At 49.2% G+C, this 14,949-nt stretch overlaps 1 protein-coding gene across 2 annotated transcripts in view; it reads left to right on the top strand.

Annotated features, from left to right (window-relative positions):
- Window positions 1-12,407: 12,407 nt before the first annotated feature.
- Window positions 12,408-14,949, top strand: part of EML1 (EMAP like 1) — a 132,113-nt gene continuing 129,571 nt past the window's right edge. For both annotated transcript variants that reach the window (XM_068991382.1, XM_068991383.1), the window contains exon 1: window positions 12,408-12,494. In XM_068991382.1, coding sequence (XP_068847483.1) covers window positions 12,428-12,494 — 67 coding nt within the window. In that variant the 5' untranslated portion in view covers window positions 12,408-12,427. The remainder of the gene's footprint in view (window positions 12,495-14,949) is intronic.

The following is a 14,949-nucleotide window of genomic DNA, read 5'->3' on the forward strand; positions in this document are numbered from 1 at the left end:
TTGGTACATGCATCCAGGGACTGCTCCCCGCAGGAGGAGGTCCATGTCCCCATCCTATCTGGAGATGTTTCTCCCTTCCTGTCCCCAACCAGGTCATCAGTTTTTATTCTTAGGTAAATCTTCCCTTCTTCCCCCAGGCTCTCTTATCCCATCCTCAGCTGCAGAGGTGGAAGTTCAGAGCTGCAGAGTAAGGTTTGGGGCGTGACAAGGCCAGATTCAAAGCCTGGCTCTCTCACCTACCCGTCTGCTCGCGCGGGATTCCCCTGCAGATAACACTGAGGCACTGCGACCTCCCCACAGGCCTATGGCGTGGACAGTCACTGATGCGCGGATAGCACTGGCTTCTCTCAGGAGCCCAGGATAGGTGGGCTCCTGGGTGCCTGGTCCCTGCCTGTGTGTTCCTGTGTGTTTCCTCTCCTCCTGGACCACGGGGCCCTCAGGAGACAGGAATTGCTCTAGTCTCCTCTGGGCCCCCTGTTCCTGGCACAGAGCAGGCACTCCGTGTGTGCAAATGAGTAAGCCAAGAGTCTGCACCAGGCAAATATCTGTGATCAGAACACACGGGATGATATTAAATATCTTGTAATAAACCATAGAGCTTCACAGGTGGCTTGATGCTAAAGAACATGTGCCTGCCAAGGCAGGAGACACGAGTTTGATTCCTGGCTTGGGAAGATTCCCTGGAGAAGGGAGTGGCTACCCACTCCAGTATTCTTGCCTGGACAATTCCATGGACAGAGGAACCTGGCGGGCTATAGTCTATGGGATCACAAGAGTCGGACACAACTTAACAGCTAAACAATAAATACACACAGACACACACACATATTTTGAGTCACTTTGCTCTACACCAGAAGCACAACATTGTAAGTCAACTTACACTTCATTGTTTTCTAAAAAACTGAGGGCAATGAGCAAGCCCATAACTGGGGGTGATAGAACAACGTCTTACCAGTGATCTCTGCTCGGAAGACCCTTTAAACCGTTGCCTTAATCAGTGGGATAATTAGAGTCTGCAGACCATAGGCAAATAAATTAGCAAGGATTCCAGGACCCTTTGTTAATTGCAAATAAACATTATGTATTTTGGCCACCAGGATGAAAAAGGCCATAATGGGGGTGATGAGAAGAGACCGGGCAGACCTCAGAAGTGGGCCTTTTACTTGACTTTCCTAATAAATAATTCAGATTTCCAGCAAGTTCTGTTTAATTCTTGCAGTTTTGATGCTGTGTGGCAGCTTAGGACGGCATAGTAAATATAACTGTATGAACCTCCATAATTTTTTTCACTGCATTAAATGGATAGAGTCTACATCTTTCTGTGTTAGCTAGGATGATAATATAATCCGCCATCCCAACTAAAATAATTCAGAGTCAAAGGGGGACTGACTATTGACGAAGACCCAGGATGTAAGCATGAACCCGGCTGCCCCAACACCCTGAAATGAGTGATTCTAATATTCCAACATTAGAATATTTACTGTGCGGCAGATCAGCTCTATGCCAAGAACTGCCATGAAACCTCACAGGCAACATGATGGAGCAAATTTAAAAATTCCTGAAAATTACATTGTTCGGTGGAGATGCCTCAAAGGAAATTTCGTTTGCCATCCACAGCAGTACTTGCATTACTGTATAGATAAGAGACGATTTGAACACTGAGTTTCCCAAGTGGAATGTCATTTAAAAAAAAAGAGAGAAAACCAGAACATCCTTGGGGGTCCGGTGGATGGGACTCTGTGCTTTCACTGCCAGGCGCCTGCGTTCAATCTCCGGGTAGGGAACTAATAAGATACTGCACACCGTGTGGCTAGGCCAAAAAATAAAAGGCAGGGGGTGGGAAGGAGGTCCAAGAGGGAGGGGATATTTATATACATATAGCTAATTCACCTCACGCTGCAACAGAAACATGCAGTACAGTAAAGCAACTGTACTCCAATAAAAAAATAATTAAAAAAATAAAAGGGCTACAATTTTTAAAAGAGAAAAACTAACCAACATTGCTTTTCATTTTCCACTTCAAAGACTTCAAAATACGTTAATTCTTCTGATCAATGTAAATCGTTAAGAACATTTTGGAGTGAATAATCTACCGAGGGAAAAAAACCCCTAGGTTTCTGAGATAACAAGGAGTTTTCATATCCATCTGGATGGTGAGCCATTACCTGTGAAAGGCTCAGAAGTTCATGGCTCATGGCGACATTTCTGTGACAGGATGACGACGCTAACGCGCCTGTGTGTTTTTACACAGTGTGGTCTGTTGGGCACCACTCACTCGCCAGCCTGTCCGCGACAGTCTGTGCACAGGTGGTCAGGGAGCTGGGTTCATGGGCAAGGATATCGGGCCTTTGTAAGGCTTCCAGCCAGGGCTGAAGCTGGGGAGAGAACTAGGAAAACTCGTGTTGGTTGCTGGAGGCTGCTGCTGCTGCCGCTAAGTCGCTTCAGTCGTGTCCGACTCTGTGCGACCCCATAGACAGCAGCCCACCAGGCTCCCCCGTCCCTGGGATTCTCCAGGCAAGAACACTGGAGTGGGTTGCCATGTCCTTCTCCAATGCCTGAAAGTGAAAAGTGAAAGTGAAGTTGCTCAGTCGCGACCCCATGGACTGCAGCCCACCAGGCTCCTCCCACAGGATTCTCCAGGCAAGAGGACTGGAGTGGGCTGCCACTGTTGCTGGAGGAGGAGGCATAAACGCAGAGCGAAGAGCCGTAGCCCTGTCCCCAGGGTGCCCAGTTTCTACAGAACTTCGAAAAGGAGGCTGGTTTAGCCCAGATGAAAGGTCCTGACAGCCGTTAGCAATAGAGGAGGCAGGGAGTCTGGCTGGACAGAGGGGTGGGGGGCAGTGTACAGGCTGAGCTCAGAGGCTGAGCGGAGGGACATTTCCAGGAGGCCACGCAAGTGAAGCCCAAGGGCCGACGCCTGCAGAATGAAGGACTTCCCTGGTCGCCCAGTGGTTAGGACTCCACGCTTCCACTGCTGAAGGCCTGCGTTTGATCCCCGGTCAGGGAACTAAGATCTCACAGGCAGCGAAGTGTGGCCAAAATAAATACACATTATTCTTGGGCGTCCCTTGTGGCTCAGCTGGTAAAGAATCTGCCTGCAATGCAGGAGACCCAGATTCGATCCCTATGTTGGGAAGATCCCCTGGAGAAGGGAAAGGCTACCCACTCCAGTATTCTGGCCTGGAGAATTCCAAGGACTGTATAGTCCATGGGGTCACAAAGAGTCAGACACGACTAAACGACTTTCCCTTTCTTCTTTTCTATATATTTTTAAAGAATGAATTGACTGGGGCAGAAGAATGGGGGCCTTGAAGGACTCTAAAATCCAGTCTGCACATCTTGGACTTTGCAGGTTTCTTTTTCTCCGATAAGGAGAGTAATTTGAAAACTGGGAAGAGGTTTGTTTTTTTTTTTAAGTCCCTTAGGAGAAATTGTCAAGGGTCCAAGATAGGTGAGAGATAGAGAGTGGGGCAGCTTAGTGACTGCGAATCCCTTCTCCAGGTCGCCACAAAAGGTCTCAGATTTGGCCAGATGGGAGTCGCAGAAAACTGGGAAGGGAAAAATGTCATGATTTTCCCCAAAGCAGAATAAATTGGGTTCTTGAAAACAGAGATGATAAATTTGATATTAATATGGGTTCTGAGCAATAATTTTAACAGATTTTTGAAGAGCTGGTGTGAACTCACTTGGAAGCAAATGTTATTGCGAAGAGGCAAACCAAACCCATTCCCTCTTTTCACAGGGTTACCAGGCTGGATGTGCAAAGCATCGGCAAAGAACCTTCATGAATCCCGTGGATGACATGGGGGGAAATAGGCTGGGCGAACAAATATTTAGGGGAGATATTTGGTTGGACAAACACATTCAGAATATTTATAATAAACAGATCAGTGGAGATACACCTGGTGAGATGCGGCTGACATAAGAGCTTCACTCCTGCCAGCCCTGCCCCTTGCCCTGCCCTGCTAACGCGTTTATCAGTGAAAAAGATGAAGAAGACTTCGATGTGTTTACCATGGCATGTTCACTGCTGTCCCAATGCTGATGTGTTAAATGCCAGATTTAAAAGATTTTGGTTGGTTAAAAGAATGGCTTGAAACCAATAAAATGACATTTTACAGGGGTAATGAGAAATCTCATCTTTAGATTTAAAAACGTCAATTAACTCAGTAAAGGTTGGAGAAGACCCAAGAGTAATTCCATTTGATGAAGACTGATAGGTTTATATTGAAGTTCAATATAAACCAACAGTATATAGCCTGGCTAAAAAAAAAAAAATACAAATCAATACAAACTTCAGTTCTATCAATAGAATCATAATATCCAAGTTGTATAAGGGAAAGGCCACTCAGGTCAGTCCTCTGAGGCATATCCAGGTCTGGGTACAAGGATTCAGGAGAAGGGAGTCCAGTTAGGTGGTGTGGATGTCTGCACGCATGAGGGGTCTAGAAACTGGTGGACAGAGAAGAAATGAAGAACTTGACCCTGGAGTAGATGAGCGTTCCCTTCAAAGCAGGTGCAAGTCCAGCGTGTGTAACAGACAACTGATTTTGTCTCGAGGGTTCACTGATTCCTTCATTTGCTCCGCATTTACGACTGCCAAGTACGTTCCATGTTGTGTCAAGCATGATGGACATCAGAGGCACGTAATCTCCTGGGAGACGTGAACGTGCACACACACACACACAGACACACACACACACACACACACACACACACACACACACACACACTCCCAAGTTCCTCGAAGACAAGGTGGATTGATTTCAGGGATGCAATCAGGTTCCAGTAGACGTGGCGGAGGTGTAGCAGGCCCACGATGGCCTCCCAGATGGGGCAGCTTCTCTGCCGGCAGGCAGGCAGGGACTAGGGAACAGCGTGGGCAGAGGTCCAGAGCACTCAAGTGCAGGGCACGAGTGAGAGTCAGGGGTAGAGGTTGCCCAGTGCATGGTGTGGCAGCAGCAGTGTATCAGATGCCAAAGATAGCATTTACGGCAAGGGCACCGACAGACTGGAGTCCACACAGGGACGTGTGCACTTCATGGGGCAGGCGTCAGAGAATGAAATGACATCGCTAACCCCTCTTTGGGCAAGTTAACCCTGGAGTAAGCAGAGGTGAGGAAACCTGCCACACGGTGTTAGCACAGACAGAAGTCTCAGGACAGGGGGAGATGGAACGGACCAGGCAGAAGTGGGATCGATGAAGGACACCTTGGAAAAGGCGGTTTGGAATAAAAATAACCAACCATCTTTTTAATAATTCAAGCTGTTCGACTCCGAAATGGGCCGAGTGGCCACTTGCAGGGATGTTGCAGAAAAGTACTGCGGAGTCAGCAGGCAGGTTGGGGACCACGGAGTTTAATATTCTTTATCGATGTTAGGAATCTGTGATTAGCTCTCATTTTATGGAGTAACAGTCTTATTATGAGAAAGTATATTTATCTGTTATAATTTAGTATCAATGGTGCATGGCGTTCTGAATCTTTGCAATACCCAGTTCTTAATTTTGAGATTCTATGCATGTGTGCGTGCTAAGTCGCTTCAGTCATGTCTGATTCTCTCCAACCCTTTGGACTGTAGCCCACCAGGCTCCTCTGTCCATGGGATTCTCCAGGCAAGAATACAGGAGTGGGTTGCCAGTTCCTCCTCCAGGGGATCTTTATGACCTAGGGATCAAATCCATGCCTCTTAAGTCTCCTGCATCAGCAAGCAGGTTCTTGACCACTAGCACCACTTGAGACCTTGAGATGCTATACGAGCTGCATCAGTTCATCAAGGATGCTGTAATGAAGCGCCACTTACCAGGAGGCTTAAGAAGTTCATGGTTTCACACTTCCGGAGGCTAGAAGACTGAAGTCAAGGTGTGGGCAGGGCTGGGAAGGCAGGATGGACTCTAGGCCTCTCTCCTTAGCTTGGAGACAGCCGTCTCCTCCCTGCGTCTGTTTCACACCGTCTTTCCTGGGTGTGCGTCTGTGTCCTAACTTCCTCTTCTTACAAGGACATCAGTCCTATTGGATTAGGGCCCACCCTAATGACCTCGTTTTAACTCGATTACCTCTGTAAGGACCATGTCTCCAAAAAAGGTCACGTTCTGAAGCACTAGCAGTTAGTATTTCAACGTATGAAGGGGGAAAGTGAAAGTGAAGTCGTTCAGTCCTACTCTTTGTGACCCCATGGACTGTAGCCTACCAGGCTCCTCTGTCCATGGGATTTTCCAGGCAAGGGTACTGGACTGGGTTGCCATTTCCTTCTCCAGGGGATCTTCCCAACCCAGGGACTGAACCCGGGTCTCCCACATTGCAGGCAGACACTTTACCATCTGAGCCACCAGGGACTTGGCTCAGAAGGGGGAGGAAGGGCACAATTCAACCCAAACCACTAACTGAAAGGCAACTTCTCTTTGCTCTTAAAATAAAACCCGAAGCCCCGTGTGTACAGGCAGCCTCGACTCCCACCCAGCTCCCCAGAGGAGCCTTACTTGCCTGAAGCAGCGCCCACTGGCTCTCTGCCCACTTTTGCTGTGTCTCTGTTCACTCCTCAGTCCAGTTCAAACCCTCGAGTCATCTGAAACCCCTCTTTCTGGTTTTGCTTCATCACACTCACCACAGTTTGCACTGACGTATTTATTTGTATGAGTATTCTCTGTCACCTACAGGGAGAGATACCCTTTATCCCAGCTCAGCACACATACAGACAGTTCAGGTAAAGATCAACGCTTGAGGGGAAAACGCTTGTTCTTACTATGTTCCGGGCACCCTGATATTTCCTATTTTGTTTACTTTTTTTTCTCATAGCAAAATATACACAACATAAAATTTGCCACTTTAAGCATTTTGAAGTCCACAGTCTGGTGGCATTCAGTACACTCGCCCTATTGGACAACCATCACCACCAGCCATCTCCGGAACTAAACTCTGTTTCCATTAAACACCAACCCCGCCCCCCCCCCAGTCCCCGCACCCGCCATTCTATTGATACTTTCGGGCTCTATGAATTTGACTCCTCTGGGGACCTCATATAGGACTTCCCAGATGGTGTTAGTGGTAAAGAACCTGCCCGCCAACGCAGTAGACACAGGAGATGTGGGTTGATCCCTGGGTCGGGAAGGTCCCCTGGAGGGGCGCATGGCAACCCACTCCAGGACTCTTGCCTGGAGAATCCCATGCACAGAGGAGCCTGGCAGGCTGCAGGCCATAGGGTCAAAAAGAGTCGGACGCAACTGAAGTGACTTAGCACTCGAACAAGCAGGGACCTCATGTAAGTGGAATCATCCCGCATTTGTGACTGGCTTTTTGTGACTGGCTTATTTGACTCAGCATAATGTCCTTGAGATTCATCTGTGTGGTAGCACGTGTCAGAGTTTCCTTTCTTTCAAGAGTACATCATATTCCATTGTATGGATAGACCACATTTTATCTCTCCATTGATCCGTGGACAATGGGTTGCTTCCCCATTTTGGCCGCTGCGAATGATGCTTCTGTAAACATGGGTGTACAGACATCTATTTGCGACTCTGCTTTCAATTTCTTTGGGTATACACTCAGAATGGAATTTTCTGCTTCTCTTTTCCTTCTTTTTTTCTTTTTTAAATTGTAGTTGATTCTGTTTCAAAGTGCTGATGTGACTTTAAATTAACTTCGTAACACTTGCAGTTTAGAGTGCACTGTGTTTTTTTATGCTATATCCCCAACACCAAGCATGGTGTCTAGAACTGTAGAACTATTTTCGGAGGAATGTTGAATTAAACTATAGATGCACAAGGCTCTCCATTTTTGGGTAATTTTTCTTTATTACTTTTCCATGAATAAAGGCTACAGAGCTCCCATTTTTCTTTCTTCACATGTTGTACAAATGCTGCTATTAATGTCATGGAATGCTATGGTTATATTGTCCTAGAGAGCATGCATCATTTATTACAACAACAATATGTTTTGGACTCGAGCCATAAATTATCTCAAAATGACGTGGAATAACAGTCTGTTAAAATGTTTGGGCGCAAAATCTCACATTATTAATTAAGTTTTCAGAGACTTTTTTTCTTGAACTTTCTCTTTTTTTTTCTCCACAGATCTTTTTAAAATGCTGTGTAGATTATACTTAGTTGATTGAACATGCGTGTCCTTGTGATTATACTAAAATTTGCTTTTGTTAGAGTAAGCTTTTACCACTGTGGGGGAAAACACAGCAGTTGAATACTCTAGGTTAAGAGGGTGATAATGACCTTCATCATCTCAGAGCAGTGGGCTGTGTTCTTGTTGTCATTTTGTCCCATCGGAAGTAGAATCCTCTAAGAAAATCTCCAGCTCAACTTTTCTCCTGTCCCACTTCTGAATTTTCTTTACTCCCCAACCTTTCTGCTTTGGGGCCACCAGATATCATATCTTTCAGATTATAAATCAGGAATGCTAACCATCTTAAAGAGAATCATCTTTTAATAATTTATTCATGATTATCACTTCCTTTCCAGAGAATGCCACACATTAGTTTCTGAACACTAATTATCCAAAGTATCCTACTGTATAAAATCTCAAAGTGGAGTAGCAACAGTATAAAGGTCAGATTGGAAGGGGAGAAAGATGGGAAAAGAGAAAACAGAGAAGCGCCAAGTTCAAATGCGCACCTGTGTTAAGTCCCAGCCTTCAGAAGCCCCTCTCTGGGAGGCTTAAGAGGGAGGGGATGTATAAAGTTACGACTGATTTGCATTGCTGTATGGGAGAAGCCAACACAATTGTCAAGCAATTCTCCTCCAACTAAAAAATAAATTCAAAAAAGCCCCAGCACCTGCCTTTGGGAGGCATAGGGTCCGCCCATACTGGGTTGGGGTAGGGGCTTCATGTAACTCTTCTGCCACCTCTGCCCTCCATATTTGGCCTCTATTTCTTTTCTCTGTCAAAGTTCTGAAACGTGCATCTATAAGCATTCTCTTGTTCTTTTTTTGAGCGGTCCATCCTAAAGGAGATCAGTCCTGGGTGTTCATTGGAAGGACTGATGCTGAAGCTGAAACTCCAATACTTTGGCCACCTCATGCGAAGAGTTGACTCATTGGAAAAGACCCTGATGCTGGGAGGGATTGGGGGCAGGAGGAGAAGGGGATGACAAAGGATGAGATGGCTGGATGGCATCACTGACTCGATGGACATGAGTTTCGGTGAATTCCGGGAGTTGGTGATGGACAGGGAGGCCTGGCGTGCTGCGATTCATGCGGTTGCAAAGAGTCGGACACGACTGAGCGACTGAACTGAACTGAACGATTTACACTGATCAAAAGAATTTACATCTTTTGCATTGTCTGAATTTACATATTTTGCAACATTGATCATTTTTTCTCTCTCTTGAAATTTTAGCCCTTTTGTTTTTTGACTGTACTGTGGACCTTGCAGGATCTTGGTTCCCAGCCAGGGATCAAACCCATGCCCGCTGCAGTGGATACGTGGAGTCTTAGCCACTGAGCCACCAGGGAAGTCTCTATGTGCTCTCCTTGCGATGTCTAGCAGCTTGGCTCTGGTCCCCAATGCTTCACCAAGGTGCTCCAAGTCACCCGGGGGCCCTCTACCACCAGACTGAAGCCCTTTGCCCAGGCTCATCCCCCTTGACTTGTCCCGCAGAGAACCTTGGGAAAGGCCCACCTCCGTGCAACTTTCTGTGCTCTTTGCTTAATGAGACAGCCCACTAGGCTGATGTCCTGCCTCTCAGCTCCTTCGGAATTTCCTTCTCTCCTCCCTTTCCAAGGCTCTGTCCAGCTCCCTTCCCACCCTCCATCCTCTCCTTTAGAGTGTTCCTGCTACAGCCTCTTTGCACACAATTCCCACTTCTCCGTCTTTCCCTGTCCAGCTGGTCTGGATCCCCAGTTGCTACAGGGCATTTCTAGTGGGAGGTCTGCTGTCTTCTGGTGCTTGGCCTTCCTGCCTCTCCAGCTGTATTGTCCTAGAGCAGGTTCCCTCCAGCCCATCTCTCAGCTTGTTTCTTCCCTCTCACTGTCCGGGCCCTGAGTGCTCCTTTCCAGAGAGCTGCAGACACCCTAGGGTGCTCTAGCTCCAGGCCCTGGCCCCTGTGGTCTGATTCACACTCAGTTCAGTTCAATCGCTCAGTTGTGTCCGACTCTTTGCGACCCCACGGACTGCAGCAGGCCAGGCCTCCCTGTCCATCACCAACTCCTGGAGTTTGCTCACACTCATGTCCATCGAGTCAGTGGTGCCATCCAGCCATCTCATCCTCTGTCGTCCCCTTCTCTTCCTGCCCCCAATCCCTCCCAGCATCAGGGTCTTTTCCAATGAGTCAGCTCTTCACATCAGGTGGCCAAAGTATTGGAGTTGCAGCTTCAGCATCAGGCTCATCTCCAACACTGCTGGTGTCAGCCACCTGCTGGCATGCGAGCCTCCTGCCTCCCTCTGTCTCCTGCCGGGTCTGGCTCAGGCTGCCCTGCTGGCTCTCTCTTAGCTCAGGCCACTCTCATTTCCCCACTGTCTGAATACAGACTGTCCGCTCACAGCAGGTCAGCCCAAGGGCCTGTCAGCAGCCCCTGCTGCTTGCTTCCTCCACAGTCATTAACCCTGTCCTTCCAACCCCAGGTCACAGTTAAACCCACAGCACCTGTGGCCCTTGAGGGTCAGGCCACCAGCCCACCCCATTCCTCACCCATCCCAGTGTACTTTTCCTCTTAGCAATCTGTGCGGTCTTCTGTTCTTGGTCTCCTTGACCAGGACGGGGCTTCAACCTTTCCCGTCTGTCCACAGCATCTAATGCCAGTCCTGCTAACCCATGTGCCAGGCACAGAGCGGCGGGGTCCCATCCCTGACCCTGCCCTCTGCTTTTGCAAAGAGAGGTCCCCATCCACCTCTGAACCCCAGCAAGGCCCCCAGGTTTTCCTAACAGTAACTTTCTACTCAGTTCTCATTTCACCTACTTGTGTTCAACCCTGAGCTTCCCTGGAGTCTCAGAGAGTAAAGAATCCGCCTGCAATGCGCAAGAGCTGGGTTCGATCCCTGGGTTGGGAAGATTCCCCTGGAGGAGGGCATGACAGCCCACTCCAGTATTCTTGCCTGGAGAAGCCCATGGACAGAAGAGCCTGGCGGCCTACAGTCGCAAAGAGTCGGACACGATTGAGCGACCAAGCACAGCACAGAGCACAGGAGCTAATGCCTACAACTGGAAACCAGTCAGAATTGAACATGTAAGTGAATTGTGACTACTGTGTAACCAGGAGCAAAAATGTTGCACCGTCTATTCTTGACAAAGCCAGTTCAGTTCAGTCCAGTTCAGTCGCTCAGTCGAGTCCGACTCTCTGCGACCCCATGAATGGCAGCACACCAGGCCTCCCGGACTAAGGCCAACTCCTGGACTAAGTCAGAGGATCGTCAAACTCACACTCTCTCTCACTCGTCACGTGCGAGCATCTTCACTTCAGTCCAGGTCAGTGCCTGGCACTACGCGCAGGGTTAGGGTTAGGGTCAGGGTTATCCACATGACAACCCCGTGGATTTGCGCGCTTCCTCCTTTCTGTGGTACTTTGTCCCGCCTCCCTGTCTCTCTGAGATAGAATACGTAGAGATTCCCGTGGGTCCTGTAGCAAGTTAACAAGTGTCTTATGTGACAAATCTCCCCTCCACCCCAGGGGCTGATCAGCGGTGGGAGGGAGCCCGGCAGATGTTTTAGCTCCCCTTAAAGACCCCGGCCTTTCCAGCCTGATATCTGGAGGGCCCCTTCTGGACGTGGGAAGCCGCATCGGTTCGAGCCGAGTCACCAGCCCGGCGCCGATTCTCACACGAGGCAGGGCCTGGCCGCGGCGGAAGAACGCGCGGAGAGAGGGACGCGCCTGGCAGGACGTGGCCAGAAGTGGAGCTGCTCCGACGTGGACACCCGGCCGAGATGGGCCCGCGAGTTGTCCATGTTTGGTCCTGGAGCCGCCCGCGGGGCGCGCAGGGACAACGCCCCCGGGGGAGCGCGGGCGCCGGCGGCAGCGGCAGCGGGAGGGGCTGCCCCGGCCGGGGCCGGGGGTGGGGTTGGGGTGCCACTCCCCCGCTCCCCGCGCGCCCCCTCCCGCGCCGCCGCCGCCGCCGCTCCGCCTTTGTCCCAGCGCGTCCCCCCGCAACCCCGGAGCCGGCGGCCGCGCGGGGAGGCGGGGCCCGGCCGCGGCACCCCCCGCCCCGGCCGCGCGCCGCCCTCGGCTCCCCGGCGCCCCAGCCCCGCCCCGGCCCCGCCCGGCCACGTCCCCCCGCCGAGGCCGCCCCCTGGCGGGCGGAGCGGGCGCCCGGCTCGCGCGGCCGCGGCGGCGGGCCCGGGGTTGCCATGGTAACCGGCGGCGGCCGCCGCCGCGGCAGGGCCGGCCCCAGCGCCAGCGCCGGCCGCGGCTCGGCGCGGCTCAGTGTGGGGGTGAGCGGGCGGCGGCGCGGCCGGGCCGGGGGAGCGGGCACTGCCCGGCGGCCTCAGCATGGAGGACGGCTTCTCGAGCTACAGCAGCCTGTACGACACGTCCTCGCTGCTCCAGTTCTGCAACGGTGAGGAGGGGCGGCGGCCGGGGCGGGCCAGGGGGCCGCGGCGCGGAGCGGGCCGAGGGGCGAGGCCGGGGCGGCCGGGGAGGCCGCGCAAAGTTGCTGCGGAGGGGCGCGCGGTTCCCGCCGCCGCGGGCGCATTGTGCTGGGCTGCCGAGCCCCCGGGCCGCCCGCGCCTCGCCGCGCCCCCGCCCCCGCCCCGGCGCGGCTCACGGCTCCCGGCTCCCGGCTCCCGCTCCGGGCTCCGGCCAGTGCGCGCGGGGAGCGGCCGGTCCCGGGGAGACCCGCGCGGGTGCACCGGCCGGGCAGCGCGTGGGGAGGCCCGGGCGCCCTGGGGCTCCGCGGGGACGTGTTGCTTTCTGCTTCCAAACTCACATCTGTTTGGAAATGTGTGGATGAAGAACTCGGAAAACACATCACTTAATAACAAAACGCTTCTTCGAGGATGTGCGCAGTGTTTGCTGCGCATGGACTCAGATCCATTCCGTTCTACTTTGATGAAACCATCAACACTTTCATGCAATCTAGAGCTGTTTAAATGGACAGGCAGAGTGAACCGGGCTTCAAAGTGTTTCGACTGTTTACGGGGTGATACTTTTGGGTTTTGTTTGTTTGTTTGTTTACAGGGAGGAAATATTAATAGCTATCAATATGGCATCTTTAAAAATTACATAAAATCTTACGTTTCAAAGATGTTAGTTTCACTAGTAGGGTTGAAGATTGTCACAGCAGACTGCATGGTTTATCAGAACATTCACGCACAAAAGTTAACCATGCAATTTTTTATATGTTGGATTTATTGCTTTTTTAGAGGGTCCCAGAAACTTGTTAAAGAAAAAAAATCGTGTATTTTCTAGAATGTGCCTCTAGTACAGGTGGAATCATTTGGAATTCTAGACGCTTTGACGACTTGAGCAATTTATTTTGCAGTTGTATTTGTGATTAGGCGAATATCTCTAGTTATTGGACACCTGTTTGCAAATAGCAGGTATTAGCCTTGGCAATTAAGATCACCGGGTTGATCTATAATGATATTTTAACCTCTGGCGAAATTTATCATCTTTTTCATGGGAGAGTATATAGTCTTATAGTTTTGGCAGCTTGTAATTTTCATGTTAATCACATCTGAGCCTTCATTAACTTGTAATGGCCTCTTCAGCAGAAAGGATGAAAGTTTTTGCTCTCCAAATTTAACAAGAGTTTCAGAGCTGAAGGAGGATAGAATGTATTTGGTGCCCTTCTGGCCACTGGAATTTCTTATATGTAGTTGAGAGTCATGGAAACGGTCTTATCCTCCACAACATTAAGTAGATATTTGAGCAGTTGTTTAGGGGCTGGTCATATTGCTTCTAAATAGCAGTTCAGGCATGAAGTTGTGCATCTATTCATGAACATTCTGGATTTCTGCCTTTTCTTTTAAATGTGTGTTAGAGATATTGGTAAGGAATTTTACTGGTAAGTGTCTAGAAGAAAGTAAAAACCAGGTTTTATATTGTATGGCTAACAGTTTAAAGAAAAATGACTTTATTATTTAAGCATAGTTGATTTACAATGTGTTAAATTCTGCTGTACAGCAAAATGGCCCAGTTATACATGTATATCTATTCTTTTTTAATATTCTCTTCCTTTATGGTTTTTCTGAAGAGCACCTGAGCTACACAGTAGAACTTTTGCTGTTTATCCACCCTATATATAATAGTTTACATCTGCTAATCCCAAACTTGCAATCCATCCATTCCCTACCCATGTCCCCGTAGGAAAAAAATGACTTTAAAATAGCTTAGAAACAAGCAATAAGATCAATGCAAAATACAACTGAATCGTAACAGTTGAATTACTTTTCTTTACAAAGCTCTTAGCTCTGTGCTTTTTTTTTTGGTTAGCTTATGAATTAAGTTTAAAGCGAGAATGGTCTCTGCGGTAGAAGTGACTGTCACCCTGGTGATGTTTTAGGCAGCAGATGTTTGGATGAGAAATTACTCATTTTAAGAGGCCTTTGCTAAGTGAAAATATAAATGAGTACAACCCAATTAATGACTATGATGATTCAATGAAAGCAGTGGATCACAGGAACACCATTTCACCAAGCATTACATTAAACATTTGGGTATTTTATTGGCAACAGTGACAAAAAGTTCTTTTTGAATTAGAGATTTCCATGACAATGGCAGGACTACACCACACAGTAGATGAACCCATCCACGTTCATACGTTGAGCACACGCCATGCTTTCGATGGTGACAGGAACCAAAAAGTCATAGTTGTTTATCAGCTTCAGAAAATGCATCCCATACTTGTTATTTGGATGACTGCCGCAGTTAACGTCTTTCTGGTGCGATCAAGATAGAAATTAGTAATAAACGTGAAAAGGAAGGAAGAGAAAACGTTGTTCTAATGAGTAAAATCTCTAGTTTCCACTGTATTTTTTTCCTTACTGTCTCTCGTACTTAATTTGTAGTGG

This window comes from Capricornis sumatraensis, chromosome 19 (assembly GCF_032405125.1).
Source record: "Capricornis sumatraensis isolate serow.1 chromosome 19, serow.2, whole genome shotgun sequence".
NCBI classification, from domain to species: Eukaryota; Metazoa; Chordata; class Mammalia; order Artiodactyla; family Bovidae; genus Capricornis; species Capricornis sumatraensis.